Raw genomic sequence first — 20,588 nt, forward strand, 5'->3', positions numbered from 1 at the left:
TTCTAGTTATTGCTTCCCAGGAATTAATATACCTATACATATTTTTTTTTCATATATTCTTTCCTCTCACAGTGAGCTGGATGCAGGTTCAGGGACAACGAATTACTAAAAACTCAAAATGGGTCCTGGGACTCTGGAGATTCTTGCCCTGCTTAACTTTTCTGGCCCTCTTGCTCAGAGATTATCAATCATTTAGAAAATTATGGTTAATTGTACATAACAAGTAATTTTCAGTGGCCTTTCCTTCCAAAAGATGCTTTTGGGCAATGATTTGAGATAGTTTTTCACATGCACTGTTGGCATTAGATACCAGCCTTGCATATTTGTATAAACACTTTTTCCGGTATGAGGCCCCCATTATTGGTACAGATGATTCTCTGTCTTCGGTAGCTATTCTTTCAGCAAACAGACTGGTCATTTGAACTACTTATCATTACTGAGTGATGTGCTGGAAGAACCACCCACGCTAAATACACCAGAAAATTTGGTGGTGGGGAGGGAGGGGTTAAGTTTCAGCCCAATTTATTTAGCTCACACAAAAGTGTCTAGTGACTTCTTGGCCTGAAGACTTTGTGATTGAAAAACCCCAGATACAAAAATGCTATTCAGATTGGGGGTAAAAATGGAAAACCATATTGAATTAAAAAACAAAGTACTGCCTGCTGGTTTACAAAGAGTCTATAACACTGATAAAATCTTCGGAAACCAATGTGCTTTTTTTTTCCCCTTGTCCTTCTTTATTTTGGCTTCATTTCAACTCGGGAGTTCATATCATCTCCTTCCAGATCATACTCTTCTACTTGGCCGCTGGTCCACACCTTCATGCGGTCAGTCAGGTCGCTGCTTCTGGGAGCCAGGATGAAGTCATAAATCAGGGCAGCACTCACTGCTCCAATGATTGGGCCAACCCAGAAGATCTGAAACACAATTCCAAGCTCAGTTAATACATCAAGTATTGCTGCTTTTGAAGCTGTTCTGAAAATCTCCTCTGAGGACTCTTACCATGAAATTTACAGTGAAAACATTAAAATTACAGTCTATCACCTGAATATTTACTTAAACACATGTCAAGAAACCAGGATTTTCTCACCATGAACTGGCAACAGACCCAGAGATTTATAATGACTGTGTTGTCAAGTTCTTATATTTAAAATTAGGTATCTACTGGTAAAACATCTCTGTTACTCCAGATAAATTTGGCAGGGGAGCACAATTTCTAAAAGCAACAAGGGCATTAGATTCCATTCTCCCATTAACTTTCAGTGACAAGTGAATTAGAAAGTAATACTTAGTGAGGACCTTATTAGGGGCTTAATTTGTTACTACCTGCTATTTAGCTAGTGATATTGATGTAATTGTACTGGTCTAATAACCTAAGGCGAGGAAAGTTTTGAGGCAGAGGTAATAAAAATCTATTAGTAGACAGGTTGATTTTATTAGAAATACAGATGATTTTGAGGGATTTGCATGGCCAAAGAGTTCCTGAGTCTGAAAACATTTTTTATTTTATTCAGCAAGAGCAGTGGTTTAAAACTAATTGCTTCTGTCTCCTTCTATCTGTAGAAAGGAAAATAATCTTTCTATGAAATCCAGAAAATACTAGATACAAGCTCAGTATCCCAATAGAAATGTTTGTGTGGGAGATAATGGCAAAATTTCCCCAGTGTCCTCCTTTTCTGTTTTACTCATTAGATTAAAATGGCATCTATACCCAAAATTTTCACAACCCATTGAGCTACCACTAAATTTCCATGAATGCCTATGCAACTGGCTGCCAAAATAACGGGTAGGAAACTTGGAACAAGCTATGTTTTAAACATTCAAGAACACACGCTCATTTAGGGCTTTTATATTAGCCTTCTTTATTGAGCTTTAGTGAAATACGTAAATTTTCATGAAGTTCCTCATTTTAACCACATTCTACCACAGGGAATAATCTCAAATATATAGTGCTTCCAGAGCACTTATCTGTGAAAGCACATACGCAGACATTTAACTTTAAGAAGATGAACATTTTATTAGCTTCCAAATATTGGATGATCCATTCCAGTTTATAAACTTGCTTAAGAAACTTCCTAAATTGGGTCGTACCAGATTAAGCAGTAGCACTTTACAAACTCATTTGAAACAATAAATGTGCGGTACTGGATTCTGTGCAATGAGGCTTTAATATTTAAAATATTTGAAATAAATAAACATAAAGGGAAATAACCAAAGAAAATCTTCTGTATTACTTTAAACATACACTGTCAGCTTGAGGACTTTGTGATTTCCTGAGGCTGGTCAGCAGCAAAAGGAGATTATTCTTTGCTAAATGAAATAGAAATGGCAATTCACTGACTTGGTGTTAATGGTATGTGCTTAAATGTTTCTGATCTTGTGGATTATGCATATGCAGAGCCTTTTGTAAGCTAAACAAATTTATTCAACTTACCCAGTGATTTTCAAAGTTGTTGGCAATCAGCGCTGAGCCAAAAGATCTGGCTGGGTTAATTCCACAACCGGTGTAATCAATCTAGGAGGTGGAAAGAGAACCAGTGGTGAGGCATTGATGCACATGTGGCATCTTCATTATACAGGAGGGCAAGTGGCAGCCTGGTTCAGATGCACACAACAGCTTCACTCATCCCACCCGCAGGGGTAAAGACTGTTTGCTATGCACCTCTCCTGTCCCAACAGGAAAACAGGTCCTACTGCAGCAACTCCTCCCAGATGTGCAACCCCATCACTTATTGCCACAACCACGTGGCCCAAGAAAGAAGGGCCATGCATGTTGCAGAAACAAGGCCAGTCTCTGAAGAGGAAGGAGAAGGAATAAATTATTATCTGCCCATCATCTTCCTACCTTCACTGACCCACCTTGAGATGGGACATTGCAGATATCAACTGTGGGAGGTAAAACTTACAGCAAGAAGATGTCCCAAGGCAACGGAGAGACCAATGGCCAAAGGTGCTGATCCCGAGACATCATTTCTTCTCCGGTCTGTAGTGGCAAGGACACACAACACCAGCTGGAAGGTAGCGATGATTTCGATACCTAGTCCTTGGCCCGCATTGATTCCCTCTGAAAGCTGCATGGAGACAAGAAGGAAAATGTCGTTTGATATTCCTACCTGAGTTCCACCAATATGACAAAGTTTCACAAGATCTGGATTCTCGATAGGAAAACACAGACCTGCACAGTTATTTCTCTCCTCAGATTGCTTTTGCTTAATAGGGGAAGAAAAAGAAAAAGAAAAAAAAGAAAACAAACAAACAAACAAGAACAGAAATCAGAATCAGTCTTTTGAAACAGACACTGCTGTAATTCAAGTTTAGGTGTAACCAGCTTTTGTTGGCGATTCAGCATGGTTGCATGGTTGCTGCTTCCAGCCAATGTGAACGCTCAACCACTTGACACAATGAGAACATAACTGTCTACATGTGAGAAACAAATGAGCCAGAGATTTGCCTTCAGAAGAGTTTACCCACAGAAGTGAACTGTGGTGACTTGAGACATTTATTCATTGCTCCTGCGAATGAGGATTCTGTAGTCATGTTAAATATTGCTCACCTTGCCTTTACCGACAACCGCTAATCAAACACAGGCAGAAGGAGGAATGGACAGTAAAAAAGGTGCATAGATCTATGTAGCTTGAAAGTATCTACCTCTGCTATTGACAAGTCACATTAATCATCTCTTCTCCCACCACTACTTATTTTTATTAATTCATTATAAATTCTTCAGAACAAGGACTTCATGTGGAGAATGTCCTACAAGATACTGGCACTGAGCAGAACTCCACGTGAATATTAAGACATCTATACTGTTATTCAATTGCCTGGAAATATGCCTCTAATGTAATTTGAAATACCCTGAGATATCCATGGTGTTCATGTGGGACTGATAGATGTGACACAAGTTCTACAGAAGACCAAGGATATCTAAAATGTCTCTAGATGCCAATGTTTAGGCAGTGTCTCTCTAACTTGGGTAGGCAATGAACATAGTCAATGGAGTTGAGAACCATTTAGCTGATGAAATGTAGGTGATCATTTGAGAGTCAACTGAATAGCTCTGGGTTTTATTTCATATTGACTAGATCTCGTTTGACAACAAGAGCTTAGACACTTAACTCACATGTAGACTAATCTGAGGTGTCTTAGACTTGAACTGAATCCCATCCAATTTCTTTGGGAGTCAGAATAAAACATCCACAATTCGGGAATCTTAATGGGCTGATGGGGGAAGTAATTCAATTTCCTAGCAAAGTAAAGCGGGTTCTCTAGAAAAACTCACACTGGAAGACGTAGATATTCCAGCTGTATTATTAATCATGAAAGCAGTAGGCTCTTATTTATGTAAATGCTGTAGAACATAGCAAACCCACAGTAATTTGCATAAATGAACATTATAAAATAGGAATGTTGCCATTTCAGGAGTACTCTTAGAAGCTTGCATGTAACAAGAAACTGTGGATCTAAAGTAGTCAATGTTATAACAAGTTTTGAATTCTTCTTCTAATTGCTATATTCAGTGGTATCTTAGTTAAGACGAGACAAGCCTGCAGCTGAGCTGAATAACTTGGTGTTAAGCAGAAGTATCTGCATTGCACATATAGGATGGAACATGAGCTTGGGCACGGGCCAGAGAAACTGAGTGTGAGTGACTCAGAGTAGAAAGCAAACTCCGCAAAACTTGTGCTCAAGAATAATGCTATCAATAGCAGGTTATCCCATATGTCATGGCCTCTGGGTTAAAAATTGCTAGGTCATAAATGACAAGAACATAATTAAATGTTATTGTGACCTGTTCAGAACAATGAAAATATAAGAAATCTTGCTTTACATCTGGTTTTGTGGTTTTATGCCCTATTTTTCCCCAAAATAATATTTTAATAACCTTAAAACTTAAAGATTTTTAGCCAAACTCTTTCCACTTTTGCTATTCACTTTTCTTGTTTCTTCTCTGTAACAAAGCCACAAAACATCAATTTCCTACGCACTGAAAAAAATTGGGTGAGTCTCTTCAGCCAGCATAAATCTTATCAGCTAGATTAAAAACAGTAAAAAGATATTGATTTCTAAGACCTGTCAATCTGAAGCACTAGTATTAATATATTTTTCTGTCTTGTTCTTTAATATGCAGGACTGAGATCCCTTGAGTTAGAAGCAGTTTATCCACAAGTAGAAGGGAATTCCAGTTGAAATTGGTGCGTATTTTAATTCCTTCAACATCCATACAGTAGAAACTGATACCAGTTAATGAAACCTGCAACATTAATAGGACTTACACGTGAGAAATACAAGTCTGACATAAACATATGCAGATGTGCCAGCAGAGAAAATGATACAATCCAGAGATTTGTATTGAATGTCTGATGTGTCACTAAATTAATATTCTATTACTTTTTTAATTCCCTTTTAAAAATAATCACTTTTTTTTGGCAGCAGAGACAGTGGGATTTTTGGCTCTCCGCAAATTAGGCTTCAAAGGCACCTCATTGATATGCAAAAGTATTAGTATTACTGCAAGAATCTGGACTATATACTCTCTGGAAAATCCTGTCTCACATTTGGAATGTCAAATGGTCAAAATTAAAAGGCAAGTGTATGGGCAAATAAATGAGTGGGACGCAGATGCCCAAAAGTAGATAAGAAACTAAATTGTCTTCTATCATAATGCAACTGTTACACCCCAGAGAGCCTAGATATGAGGTCTGATGCATTGATATTAGTATTTGAACAGGCCTTGGCATTTCAAATGATTAAACACTGACCTACCATTAGTCTTTCCCTTCGTTTGAAGGGCTTCTAGAAAAGAAAAAAGACAATAACAGAAAAATTATGCCTTTAAAACCTGTGATAATTCTTATCTTTAAGAGGCGGAAATCATATTCTTCCATTCCCTCCAGGAAAACACATCCTACAGCTGACGTGACTTGAGGTCATTCTCCCTGCTAATCAACACTTATTGATGGGCTGTGTGGAATCAAAGAAAACCTGGAAATATCATAGGAAACCCTTTGCTTTCCTCTAGCATGTAATTTTACGCAGCTTGCCAGGGACATAAGATTCCACTGTGAGAGCAAGGACTCTGGGCCACGTTCCAAAAGAAGGCAAACCGAGGAAAACCGTGGATATTCTCCTTTGCTGTGGTCTGTGGATCTGCAGTGTATAAGTGTAGTATCACAGACATTTGTTATTCGCCTACTTGTCAGAGCTATAGTGTCACTACGACAGCAGCATGGACCCTCCAGGACACAGCAACATGTGGAACAGGATCCCAGCCACAGCATAACATGGGTAGCGGGAAGGTGCATTTCCTAGAATCAGGTTAAAATGTACATGCGTATGTATCTCCTTATGGGTCCCTTCCAACTTGATATATTCTATGATATGTGTGCGTGTGTTTATATTTATATAATCCTCGGTCACAGTGGATTTGCAGGAGTTACCTAGCTGATATGGCAATATAAAACATTTTTCACCTTTTGAATCTGCTGTTTTAAGCTCTTGGCAGAACTGGGTAGGCATAACCAACATGAGGTGGTTACTCTTTCATTGTCTTTTCTAGAATTTATCCTGTTTTTTTAAGGAAGGCTTTGATTTTTGTAGAGTACCTGACTCCAGAAGCTTGAGCCTCTGGCAAAGTCAGGGCTGTCTAAAGCTTAATCCAAATCCAGTAGCAAGTAGTACTATACTTTGCAGACATCTGAGTACCTGAGGCTGTCAAAATACACAAAGGCAAAAATCAAGTGCTAGTCTTAACATCTAGCATTCTGCTACTGAGAAAATCCAGAATATAAGGTGACCATATCTCTGGTTCTTAAATAGATAAAAAAATGCTTAGAAACATAAGACACAGTCACCTCTACCATGGTGCTGGGGTGAAGGGGTCCTTTTCCAGTAACCTGTACCCACGCTGCTATGACTTTCTTCCCTGTGTTGGTAGGTTGCTTACATGGTAAGCATGGTCACATGGTCACAACATGGTATATGGGCAGGTTATGTGGGCTGACACTGTGTTTGCCCTTGATGTATCTGCCCTCTTCTCACCTCAGTCCAGTAAGGACTCTCACATGCTCTGCATTTTAGGTGATGCTCACTAAGGAAACAGAAAAAAATGTCAGAGGGCAGGGAACAGCACAGCAATTCCCCGACCTTTTCATGCTCCAGACTTGTGAGGCTTGAAGAGGGGATTCAGTGCTTTAAGGAGCCAAATATGCTCTAAGGGGTTAAAATGAAATATGCCAGCCCACATACGTCTCCAATACAGTTTCTGATACCGTAGAAGTCAATCCAAACTTCTTCTCTCTTTTTGTTGATATGAATTGTTCCACTAAACTTCATTTCTAATTCACTATTTTGACAGGAGAAGCACCAGAAACATACCCAAGAAATGGGTTACATCATTGGCAAGAGCTGAGAGTTATATGTAGACACATATATCTGATCAACTGAATCACTCTTGGCTGCGTTAGCTTGCACTGAGTAATTCTGCCTTGGCCGTAATAGCACCCAGACAACAAGCAGAACCCTACATGAAGACAACCCAAGTGAGGTGTACCCTTCCATGAGCTGAATCCCACCATTATTTTTTTTTACCAAAATTCACAGTGAATCTGAACACATTTATGGAAGGAAAATCCACTGGAATTCAGTAGATTTGTAGGAATCACATCTCATTCAGAAAGCTGTAACTGGTTGGAAGCTAAGGAAGCACTTATGGCATGCTGAACCCCTCTGCTTTGCATTTCTGGGCATAGGGATGAGGTACAACACCCATTCCTCATTCAAAGATCAGCTTTACCTGGTAATGCTACTGCTGCTCCTGAGCAACCTGGTTTGAATTCAGTGTCGATTCTGCTTTGAGCAAGAGATTGGACTAGAGACCTCCTGAGGTCCCTTCCAACCTAAATTATCATCTAAGACTTCTTTGGAAAGGTTCTTCCTGTGGGAAGGTCTGGGACAGGATTGCCTTAATGCTGCTGTGGCTTGGGCAAGCTAATGTCTAGAAACAGCTGGTGACATATGCAGATGATGGAGCCGCAGTTGGTGGATCAACCATCATGAAGGCTCTTCATAGATATAATCCAATTCAGTGCATGAGCCAAGAGACATGTTATATAATCAAATGAGGACCATTAAACCCCAGGGCAAAATTAATGGAAAATCATTGTCTAGCCATGACCATGAGAGTAACTAGTTGAGATGAACACCTGCTTTTTTTTTGTTCTTAGGCAATGGGTAGCTTTCATATAGCTTCCATTTCTGCACAAATCAGACAGGAGACGAGAACTACAGAGCCTTTTTTCTCAGAAGTTCCCTTAACTGCCATGTTTAGCTGACTGACTTCCACAGCTTCAAGCAATAACGTGGGCAAATCAATGGTATGTTTTCTTTCCTTTTGTTTTTTGGGGTTTTGGTGGGGCTTTTTGGACTTTTGGTTTGTTGGGGGTTTTTTTGGTTTTTTTTTTTAGAGCAGGATATTTATTAGTTGTCTGCCTTCAGAAGAGAAATGAGGACAGGAAATTAAACTGGCCCAAGGTAAACCCAACTGTGTACTTCTCTAGTGGATTCATATTTTTCTCATTAGGAGTAAAAGTATATCAAGTTCAAACCTGTTTCCCGTTATACGGATAAGACAGTTTGTTATGCAAGGTGGCTTCATCACATGGTGCTATGCTCCATCTCATCCAACAAACCCTTAGCCATGGATTGTATCTTCTACGGTCCAGCTTACTTTCATATAACAGGGATTAATTTCTCATTGTTCCTGAAAAATGATAGGCCTCTGGAAATGCAGAAGTCTATTTTTCAGTAAGGGAATGTCAATTTTCTCCATTCTTATGAAACACTTCACATGCTGGCCGATGTTTTATTTAAAGAGAGAAAAATTAAGCCACACCATTTTAGTGACATATATAACATCACTGATGGCTGAGACTTCTCTGCTTTGCATAACCCAGCCATCTCCTAGGTAAGGCAGCTTTTGCAGAATCCCAGAAATAGAGCGGCTGGCACATAATAAGAAGCATGTTGTGGACCAACTGTAAAACAAATTCCCTTTTATTAAAGTGGTTTTTAACATTCACGTTGGGAGAAGAACTATGTTCTCATGTCCACAAGAAATCTAGAGTTTTAAGGAGCTGTGCTGCAGTAAATAATATCTTTATATCAGACAGACCTCTTTCCTTGTCTGTTGAATTCAAATAAACAGCTAAGACCAGGCCTGCTGTTTTCAGCATTCCAAAGTATTAGCTTATCTCTGCCATGGCAGACTTTTTTCTTAAAAGAAGACTTTTAGCATTTTATTCAAGCAAATTCTTGCTGTCTTACTGCATTTTCTTTCTGTAGCTTAAACTTTCCCTTGTTTGATTTTCCTTATTTTTCTTAGTAAGGAAAACTCTTCACATTAGTTTAAATGGTTCATACTTTCTTGTTCATCCCCATGCTGGAAATATTAATTATGCTGCTTTATACTGACTAACAATCATTTAAGTGGGCAAATTTCTTTAATGCAATGTTCTTCAAATATAATCTCAGAAATCAATCTCCCCACTTCCCTCCAAACCATCTTCCACTCTCTGGCCTCTCACTTTGTCTGGTTCTTCTCATTCTTTCAGCTCCAACTCTGTCATGAAAATAACTTGTTAACATCCCTCTTGATAACATACCTTTCTTCTGCTGGAAGTCTGTCCCAGATTTCCCTAGCTATAAAATTTCCTTGAACTCACAGTCAAAACGTATGCAGAGGCTTTATCCCCAGCTATTTAACTGCAGTTATTCTCTTCTCTCCTTGCTATTTAACAGTATTACTCTGAAATGGATGTTTCTGTACCCATTATTTCGGTGTTAGGCATTCAGAAAGTACACAAGCCTCATTTCTTTAGGAAGTAGACTCAGGTAAAGATCTAAAGAGTTTCACTTAAAATAATACGACAGGAGTACTCAGAAGAAGCTGCTTATGAGGCAAAGAATTAGCTTTGGAACGTATCCTAGATCAACAATAGAAGCATTCAGCAGAACCTAGGGACAAAACATATTGTCCTCTGCTAGATTATCCTTCCTATAAATACAGCCTTAAGAGCTCTAAAGGGGACTCATTCAATTCCCCAAGCACAAATCATATTTTCCATTCTTTGGACAGCAGACACCCTCCAGGAACAAGCCTAACCTCCCTCCTCCCACCCTGTCTTCAGGCTGATGAGAAACCAGCCAGGGCTTTGTGTTGCAGCAGCCTGGTATGCCATAAAGAGAAGAGTGATGGTTTCATTTATTAAACCAGAGCACATAAGGTTTACATGTGAGGCCAGTGACAGACAGTTAAACTCAATTCCTCTATAGGACTTCCATTTAGCACAGCTAGTTAGAGAGACACCCTTTGTCTCATTTACACTTTTACTTTTTGATGTTCTTCTGGGAAAGTTGCTTCAGGGAAACATTTTTTTTATTATTTTTTTTTTTAAATCTTGCTGCTGAGAAATAAACAACTTCTATTCAGGGGAAGAGGAATGGTGCATTGTTTTTTCTTTTCTTTACCCAGCAAAACTCAAGTAAATAGTTCATTTTCAGAAACACTTTTGAAGCACTCATTTATACCAGGGAGCTATTTATGATCTCCTGAATTGTCAGCCCAGAAGGATATGGTTTTTCAATTGGGAATTTGGGGCATATCTGAATTTTGAGCCTAATAAAATCTTCCTTTCTATGTTGTTACTGGAATAACTAGCTGGATTTGCAGAAACCTCCCAGTATGGTTGTTGGCAATTGCACCAAAGCAATACTCATTTTATACTTCTAGACAAACACTCCAGGCAAACCTGTGAAGTTTTCAAACTTTCCAAGTCTGAGGCAATTCATGCAGTAGGTCTTGTGCAGAACATTGAAGATTTTGTTTTTCCATGGAGGAAAAAAACTCCGCTCTGAATACATGCAATGGATTTCAGGAATTAGGGGAACAATTCCAGCTCCTTCATTTCTCCACCTTATTCATCAAGCAAGACATCTTGTCAAAGGAAGGAAAAGGGGCCAAACCTGACTTTATTCATTCCTCAGTCTAAATACAGTCATCACTAACATCAGGAGAAGTTGTATGTGTATGTGTAAGGAAACATGTGCCACAGTTCTGCTTTGAAAGTGTTCATTGACTTCACTTGGCACAGAATTAGTGTTAAGTGCCCGGAAAAGTTTGGCTTTCTGGGGTACCTCTCAGCAGTTCCTGGAGAGGGGATGCACAGGGCTCTACCAGGAAAGTACAGAGAGGATTTCTTTGCTCCTTTCTGGTTCACAAATCCCAGAAGAGGAATCCCTTGCGGAGATTTCAGGATGTATTTTTGCCCTACTGCTCTTTATAGAGTTTCCTCCGGGATGCCTGTCAGGCCCTGTGTATTTGATTTAATGGGTTAATGCCATGCCTTAGCCTCAGATCTCATTGACTTCGGCGGAGTCACAGCAGTTAAACACCAGCACTAGCTTTGGCTCTGGATGCCAGAAAGAGCAGTACTTTCCCATTAGGTTCCACATTAATAAATACACAGGGCCACATGCTGCTGCCAGCCAGGCCAGGAAAACCTGCAGGAGGCATTCACTTGCTTCATGACATTGCTATTAATACTAATCTGAAGGTACTGAGGAGCACAGCCACAGATCGCAGTGTCTCATTGTGCCACGTACTCTATCAGCCCACGGTGGAAAGGGTTCTTCTGCCTCTGCATATTTGTGGTCAAGAGAAAACAGTTTAAAAACAGGGAAATGTAGAAATTGAGAAGCACAGGCACGTAACGTATAGATAGTTTGCCACCTATGAAGTTGAGCACAATCACAATAGAGTTTGGACTGGTTTCCCAAACTCCGGAACGGAGATTTTTCTAAGAATGAAGATTTCTTTGACATTTTTATTTGTGATACCAGGTAAAGATCTCTCTGTTATTGAATTCTCTCAATTAGCTAGAGGATGGACAAATAAGCAAAAATGTACTATGGCTCTAAAGAAAACAGGCAATTTCCTCTTGAGACAAACAGGAAATTTTTCAAGGGCTATTTTTTCTTCCTTTCGTATTTGTGATGTGGTTTAGTATCCTTGCTTTAAAAATGTTTCTCTTAAAGGTAGATATATACAGCCCAGATAGCGGTATTTTTTAGGATTTTCTGATTAAAGAAATGTGATTCTCGACTCACCTGAAGGTTCAAATTATCTGCTGAAGTGCATGAACCCTGCTACAATGACTTATATGTTGTTTTTACTATAGCATCAATTTAACCAGAAAAGATCCATAATATTCATTCTCATGTTTGCTGTGGATCTTTCCAGTTGTTTTCAGTCTGTGGTTCTTCCCATGTCAGATCTTGATTTAGAATTGACATCCACTAATAGACTTTTTTTTTTTATTTATTTCTAGTTAATTTAAATTAGGAAATAAAATTTGGGTTTACCTCATCTGAAGAATATTTCTCTTTATCAATCTCTCTGTCTCTGGTGGGCGAGTATGTGTGGAGGTGTGTATACACATATGCACAAAATATCGAAATATGTATGGCATAATACATACAATACTAAGGAAAGGAAAACACTTTTAACTGTTTATTCACCAGTCAGGAAGGGTAGTGGCAAAATTAATTTCCTTATATTTCATACTTAATCCTTAGCTCGACAGTTGGTCAAACACAGAAAAAAATTGTTCTCCAAAAAAATCCCAGCACAACTCCATTTGAATTACAATATAAGGCAATCTGCCAAATTAATGATGTTTTAGGTCTGTTGCAACTCATTATTTTACAACCCTTTGTGCAGCCCTTTCATCTTTTCTATCATTTTTACTTGAAGGGGACCTTTAATCTGAGGTTTGCAGTGCATTTTTCAGGCAATGCACCGGTCATCCTTGGATCCTCTGGACGCAGATACAGTTCATGGTATAAAACCCACTTGAACCACACTGCTCCAGCACTGAAAGACTGGCGTGCAGGTGGATAATCACTGAGGGCTTTGCCTTGTGCCCGAAACGGCCACGCTGCCGCATCCCTGCGTGCTCTCTGCCAGAAGCTCAGGATATGGCTATATTATTATTGAAGCACGCAGCAAATCTTCATAGAAATGGAAATAAGAAATAACTTCTGAGACCTGAGATAAGGATTAGAGCTATACGCCTTGTTATCTGCAAAATGTTCTGGAGGATGGGTGATAACTACCAGGTTTACATCTCAGCCCAGATGTTTCTGCTGTCACTGTGTGAACGCATGAGAAAGCGGCCAAGACTACGGCCAGTTTTGAGCAGGTGCCTTTCCTGTGTTCCACCTCCCCGGCCTGGTGTGATTCAATACAATGCTGGCATGCCATAAAAGACCGCTGCTGTAGAACTGAAATTGAATAATGAGCTATTGTTGTGGCGCTCTTTGTTAAGAAGTAAAAATCCCAGACTAATCTCATGTACGGGAACCATTTTGCTCACTCTAAAAATGCAGTGACTTCTGGTCCCTTGAAGAAGCTCGAGTGCTTAAGCACACAGATGTCCCAGCGTAGGCAAGGTTGGCAGGAGAAGCCTACATTGGATTGAAAACAGGGAGGGCAGAGGGCAGCAACAATGAGGATGAAGCTCACTGTACTGAAACCTGAGAAAGGCGCAGTATATAATCTGCCTTGAAAAAAGGCATCCAAGGATTTTTCAATAAGTGCTAGAGGTCAGGAACTCAGCTGCATGTCTCGTCCATCCAGCGGCACCTCTGGAACTGCAATTTTCCATACTGACTCAGAGGAAAAGCAGCATCACTTACTCAATTGTCCACTCACACTGTCAAACTCGCAGTTTATTTTGGAAGTTCTTCCAACTTAACACAACTTTGTTTAATTTGAGGTTGGAGGAGAACAGACTCATAGGGCGCGGGCAGAAAGAGAGAGGGAAATCACTAGGTAAACACTGAGTCATCAAGGCCAACCATGCAAGTCCTGCTCCCCATGGTCCGAGGGCCACCATTGGTGCACTGGTCTGGACCAAATATGGGAAGTCTGGTGATTCCCATCTGTGATCCCCTCTGAGGCAACTTTCTAAAGGATGGGAAAGATTCAGTGAGAAATACCAGGATAAAAACATCAGTACTGACCCACACGCACCATTAAAAGGTGTGGCAGGTCTCAACTTTATGAAGGGAAACTCCCAGAGCAGGGACAATTTTATGTTTGCACTAGAGGTCTCTGTGCCTTGGAAATTTGTCAGGAGAAAAGATCACCAGCATTGGTGTGCTACAGACAAGATGACACATCTGCAGAAGCACATTGTACTCCAGTCTCTGGAAACAAGAGATTGTCCAGCCTTCAGCTTTCCCAAGTAGCAGAATAAGGCTGGAGCTGGGGGACACATAGACAGCAGAGAAAAAAAGCCATGTCCAGCATAGGAGTTGAGAGCTGCTCTGCTGCTGCTGGACCACGATCCAGGTAAGTGGGATACCTTATGGAAAGGGGACCTATTCTGTAGTGTGACTTTGGTGAAGGTGGAAGGTGTGTCAGAGTAGCAGATGCTTCCTTGGTATGAAGAGTCAAGGACCACAAAGAGCTTCTTTCTCCCTGTCTTTGAGAAAGGATTTGGAGTTGGCCACTCTGTGTTTATCACCAAAGGGCATTGCACCCTTATGCGCACCAATTCTTCTGCCACAGCTGATCCAACTCTGGGGACGCTCTGCTGAGCAGTAGTGGCAGAGACACAGCCAATCACACTGGAAATCCAAGGGCTGTTCCAGCAACAAGTGACTTTCCACACTCAAAGAGTGGTATCTATATGACTATTCACCTGTCTTAAGAAAACACTCCAGACCTCTGAATCCACTGACCACAGACCTCTTCTGGCTTTTCCAGAAAGTTCCTCAGTTGCACAAACAACATTTATCAACTCACTGAGTGTTTCTTAAAAACAAGTCCATCTATTTGTTATTCTTGGTTGGTTTTCTTTTCTCTTTATCTACCTTCAGGTCTGTTTTCGTTGCCTACAATTTTTGATCCACTTATTACTTAAAATAATATCTTTCATCATAAACTTCAAGGCAGAGTTTTCAAATAGTTTTCAAATTGTAGCCCCGAGACTTAGGGGGCACATTTCCTGGCACTCTAATCAGTATGCCAAAATACAGAAATTACGAAATTGTAAAGCAGTGTCTACATTTTTCACAAACTGATTTTTTTCACCCCCCTAAAAAAAAAAAAAAAACAAACAACCAAACCCAAACAAAAAATGAGCTAAAGAAATTTTCTCAGCATGTTTTTCAAAGCTTGATAACAGTGCTCAAGATAATCATTGCTGAACCTTGTGATCCCTTACAGTACAGAAGCCTCCTCTCACCCGCCTTTCCTGCTTGAGCTCTTTGTTGGTCATTAACTGCCCTTGATGAATAGTTTCTTCCATTATCCAAACTCAAGATCTGTCCTGACTAGACAATAGCCAGCTATGCTGGCAGATGAGTGCATTTTGAATTAGGTACTCTCTATTCTTCCAGTTATACCTAATGGAAATTTGCAACGCAGTAATCCAGTTACAAAAAAGATACAAGATGATGCAAGGAAAAATATTAAAACTTTTAGAACAACAAACACAGTGCATACTCCTCTTTCAGCTTCTCCAATTCTTGAAGTTTTTACTTTGGCACCCACCCCACTACAGAATATATGGGAAGTTAAGTGTCTTAAAAGGATTCAGTAATCTAAATACCTCTCTGAATGTTGTCCAGAATGTCTTATTCGGAACCAGCCAAAGTAACTAAAAATATTTCCATTGACTTCAGTGAAGTTTGGATCAAACTCTTCATATGTGACTATTTTGCTTGTCTTAGTATAAAACAGACCTTAATATTGAACATGTTAAAGAGGCATCCTGGTTTTTCATTCTCCCTTCCTTCTCTTCAGCCTTGCACCTTCTATGGATGTTTTTTTGTGCTTCATTTGCTTGGGTTTTTTTTGCTTTTTCCCTTTCAGCAATGAGAAAGGCACAGATACATCCCACTTCATTTTGGATACTTAACAGAAGCTCCCAAGCCAGGAACCTCATCATGCCAAAGAGCTGGATGCCTCTGGAGGAAAACTCAATGGATCTAAAGCCTGAAATACCTCTCTTTGTCTCTCCTTCTCTGTGAACTAGAGAGGACCCTATGGAAACGGGTTTCTCACTTGGCCCCTCAGTGCAGGACCTACAGCTGGGCAGGATAAATCTAAGCTGAGGCATACAATCCCACCCAGTATCCACTGGGGACACTGGATAGCCACTGACTCCATTAAACTGCTTCTACCATGTTTTTCCTGTAAAAAACACCCCCCCGAGAGCAAGGCAGGGTCAGAACACAAGCCACGGTCATACACGTCCAAGCCCTCTTCCCAACCTTGTCAAACAAACAGCACTCCCTTTCTCTCTATTCTTTTTCTCAATAGTGAATCTACACCTCGTTTTCCACAGGAAGAGCAGGAAGATAAAGCAGCTGGCAGGGTCTAACCCTAACCCTGTCCCTCCCCTCCTTGTCCTCAGGTTGAAAACCATGACATCAAAGCAAATCTCTGTAGTTTCTCCTTATTGTCTATTTGCTGAAGGAGGCAGTGTGCTCCCCCGGTGCCGGGTTGTGGTTTTGGGATATGCCCCGTTGCGATGGGCTCTGCACAAGGACACCCATTCTGCCGTTCTCCCCTGCGCTGGGCTCAGACCCAGCTCCCCCCTCAACCCTCCCCTCCCCAGACAGTCCAAGCCTGTCAGTGAGAAATGAATGGATTTGCTTTCCTCTCTAGTTCTTTCTTGCAAGAGAGGAGAACAGCTGCTGCTCTCCCCATCCCCGGGGAGGTCCCCCCACTGCTCCTCTGGCCAGAACATTTATAACTGGAAGCAAAAGAGAAAATAAAAAATCAAAATTCTGAGTATTTGACAAAGAGAAGCACTGAGACTGGGTCTTTTGGGAACTATTTTACCCATTAATTCACACACAGAAACTGTTGCCAAATTTGTAAAACTGGTATGATGGTGACTTACACTATCTGTTTTTGCCTGAAGTGTATTTTATGGCCTTGAAAACAACATATTTGATTGTATTCCAGAGGTGTTCCTCTGGGGGGATGACAGATGACAAGGTTTCCACCCTAACATGCAATTTTTGAGATTCGTGAAGCAGTCTCCTAAGCTTACTAAAATCAGTGACCACCCTGACCTTTCCTGATCTTTCCATCTGTCCCCATAGGCTCTTCTCCTCTGAGATGTCCTTGTGCAGAGCTCTGGATTATGTCTTTGTCACTTGGAGAGTTACTGGCTGAGAAGCAAGAAGAGTTTGGGGTTATCATCTAGTCCCCCTTTACAAATGGCCAGATTCAGGGCTTTTGGGTAGAGGAAGGAGCCAGCCGTCAGCATTTTGTGGCAAGCAAAAGGGGAAGACCAAACGCGTGTGCTACTGAAACCAGACCTCCCATGTTTAATGGCAGTTGGACCTCTCGAGGAAACCACTTGGGCGGATACCTTGTCCCATGCGGTTGAGCAGTTCCCTCTGCCAGTGGTTTCAGAGGAAAAGATCACGTATCGCACACACAGCCAGAGACTTCTGGAGTTAATAAAATGATTCTCTCTTCTTCCCCAAAATGTTTTGGGTTAACCCATCAAAATTTCCGAAACAGTGGCACGATGGGACGAATACCTGTGAGCACCAGGCTTCAGAGAGGTAAGCAGCCAACCCAGAGTAACACAGGGGTGGATGATACTGAGCTGCTCAGGAATCACCTTCTTAATATCAGATATTATTATATTTTCAAAAACTGCCTCATTTTCTGAATTCACTGTAATGCCACAGCATGCAAAAACATTTACTTTATTTGTTAATTTATTTTTTCTGATCTTTTCTTCCCCTTTTGCCTAAATGATCTCTGAAGAGATGTTGTATTTGCAGCTTTATGTCCCAAATATCCCTGTGACTTCAAATGAGCGTCAGATTTCAAATTAGCTCAAGTTTCAAACTGCAGTCAGGAATATTCTGCAAGAAAGGGGGCATAGAAAAGATGTGAAATACTTGTTCTTAACAGAATCAGGTGAAATAAGTGACTAGGAGGCAATTTCCATTTATAGTACCCTGTGTACTGCTGTGGCTGTAGCACTGCCTCTGACAATGGGATGATTTCAAGTTTAAAAGTGTATCTACCTTTTTTTCTCCTGCTATGGGACAACGACAACAGTAAAATGACAACATTTTGAGGAGGAGGAATTGTGGCCAGGCAGTTTTTATGCAACATGATGATAAACAGCTGTGAGCACCTGGCTGGGAGAGGGCTTAAATCTGCACCCCTGATACATGTAGGTTCCTCACGTCTTCCTCCAATCTACACCTGAGAATTCAGGGATTTTCTGTTTTTTGCACAGCAAAAGGAAGAACACACAGAAATTACAGCTGGGATTCTGTGTCAGGCAGGATCTGAGCCCCCTGCCTAGCGCAACAGGTGATGCTTACACCTTTGGTGATGGGGTTTCTCTTGCTACACCTCTCTCGCTGTTCCCATTGGTTTTCATTGCAGTCATCATCAGGTTACACAAACCATTAATTAGGTATTGGAATAGAACCACGTTCTCAGAAGCGAAAACAACATTGGTATATGCACATTAATCAGCATGTAACCTGAGACCTTCAGAACCACAAAAGGGACTCAATCATGCAACTGTCAGTGATTTCAATGTTAAATTGGTGTCAGAAAGGCACCTTTCAGCCACTTGGATGTACAAAACTGAACATAAGCAAGACTGATCACTACCATAATGTCCTAAATCGCTGAAATGGGGTGGGGAGGAAGGACCACCCCTATTGCATAGATCCACCCTGACATCAGTCAGGACTGGATCCCCTGCTACAATAAGCAATTGGCTGCCTGAGGTCACCATCACCACCACCATCAGCCTCACACACACACACATACACACACATCTTTATTAGATTACAGGTGTTACATTTCTACTCAAAAAAAAAAAAAAAAAAAAAAAGAAGGAGGGTTTAAAAGTTTGTACTTACCGAGTTGAGCCCCAGGAGGTTGTTTGGGAGAGAGGAGGTGACTCCCGACAGAATAGCTGTGGCCACCACTGCTCCCAGGCACTGGGCAATGATGTACATGAGCGCCTTGAAGATGCTGATCTGACAGCTCAGCAGGAGGCCCAGGGTCACAGCCGGGTTCAGGTGAGCACCGCTGATGTGGCCCACGCTTTGTGCCATGGTAGCGATGGATAACCCAAAAGCCAGCGAAACCTTCACGTTATCCTGAGACCTCGTTGACGTTTTGTTGCCCACCACTGGGAAGCTAAAACCCAGAGCCGAGCCAATGCTGATAAAAATAAAAAGGCTCATGGCAAGGAACTCAGCCACCACTGCCCTCCAGAACATTTTCTTTTTGAATTCACTAGCCATCTTTCCTCTCTCTCTCCTTCTCTCCCCTCACTTTCCCTTCTCCCTCTCTCCCTTCCTTTGCCTGATATTTTTCCTTTGAGGTCTGAAGAGGAATCTGGAGAAAAAATACAGTCCTTGGATTATTTATAGGGCTTTGGGTGGTCTGTAGGAGGGAAGGGGTGTTGCACAAAAGGAGGAAAGAACGTCTACATAGATGCTGACTGCTAGATTGATGTAAGATACTGTATGCCTGCCAAAGTTTTTTCTTCCTTTTTTTTTTTTTTTTTCCCCTCCCTTAACAACGTTCGATCTCTGCTGCCGTTTTTAAGAGGCTTTTTAAAATCCTTGGAAAAGTCTTTATGAGTGCCTCAGGAATTTTACCCTCACTACTTTAACTCCTGTACCATCATTCAGCACACAGATTGGGGTGACAGTTTTTACGGGATTTCTGTCTCAAGCTGGACTGAAACAAAAAGCAGAGTTGTCTGTGCAGGCTGGTGAGTTATTCACACTCAGCTTCACCAGTGGCAGATGACATCCGAAAGTAGTAAATACAACTGACAACTAGATCCACACTCTGGAGACTTAAGTACCTCTGTTTCATTTGAAAACAGGTAGAAATGTCTGTTCTGTTGGCTCTGTGGAGACTTGGACATGTTTCTGATGCCAAAGCTGATGGCTGTACAGACAAACGCATGTATTTACACAGGCTCACGGAAGCTGGTAACCGGTGAATGGGTAGGGATGGGTTTTAATCTGTGTCCACCGTGTAAATCTGACATAATCCTGGAAGTAAACTGGAAACATCATATGGATGCAATTTGGATGCTGAGGGGCAGATGATTTGGGGTTGCTTGTGTTTGGTGTTTTTTTTTAAATTTTTAAAAATTTACTTCATTTCTTCGCTCTTTTTCTTTAAAGCGCAGAGGTGTCTCAGGGTTTCCCCAGGCTTGCTCTCCTGCACTCCTTCTAACCAACACGAAAAAAAAAAGCCAATTTGGGAGCTACCTAGCCCACATCCTGCAATGAGAGCAGGACGCTCTCACACCGCTCTGCTGAAGGTCAGCGGTCCTGGCGGTCACCAGGGAGACTGGCTGAGCCACAGCACTGGCCGGGGACGGAGACCGAGACAGAAGGGGAGAGCGAGGGAGAAGGGAAATTACATGCTTGATTTTGCAGACAAAATGAAACTCCCGGCAGTGCCAGAGTGTCTTTCGGAGCAAAAGGTCTAACCGCCT

The 20,588-nt window shown here is 41.1% G+C and overlaps 1 protein-coding gene across 1 annotated transcript; it reads right to left on the minus strand.

Moving 5' to 3' along the window:
- Positions 1 to 711: 711 nt before the first annotated feature.
- Positions 712 to 19,467, minus strand: AQP1 (aquaporin 1 (Colton blood group)). Its single transcript, XM_009880112.1, has 4 exons — positions 18,982 to 19,467; positions 2,907 to 3,071; positions 2,435 to 2,515; positions 712 to 917 (listed from the first exon to the last, which is right to left on the minus strand). Exons 1-4 carry the CDS (start codon positions 19,369 to 19,371, stop codon positions 738 to 740), a joined length of 816 nt encoding a protein of 271 aa, XP_009878414.1. The 5' UTR covers positions 19,372 to 19,467; the 3' UTR covers positions 712 to 737.
- Positions 19,468 to 20,588: the final 1,121 nt, after the last annotated feature.

Source organism: Charadrius vociferus, unplaced genomic scaffold (assembly GCF_000708025.1).
Source record: "Charadrius vociferus isolate BGI_N301 unplaced genomic scaffold, ASM70802v2 scaffold1012, whole genome shotgun sequence".
Classification (NCBI taxonomy): Eukaryota; Metazoa; Chordata; class Aves; order Charadriiformes; family Charadriidae; genus Charadrius; species Charadrius vociferus.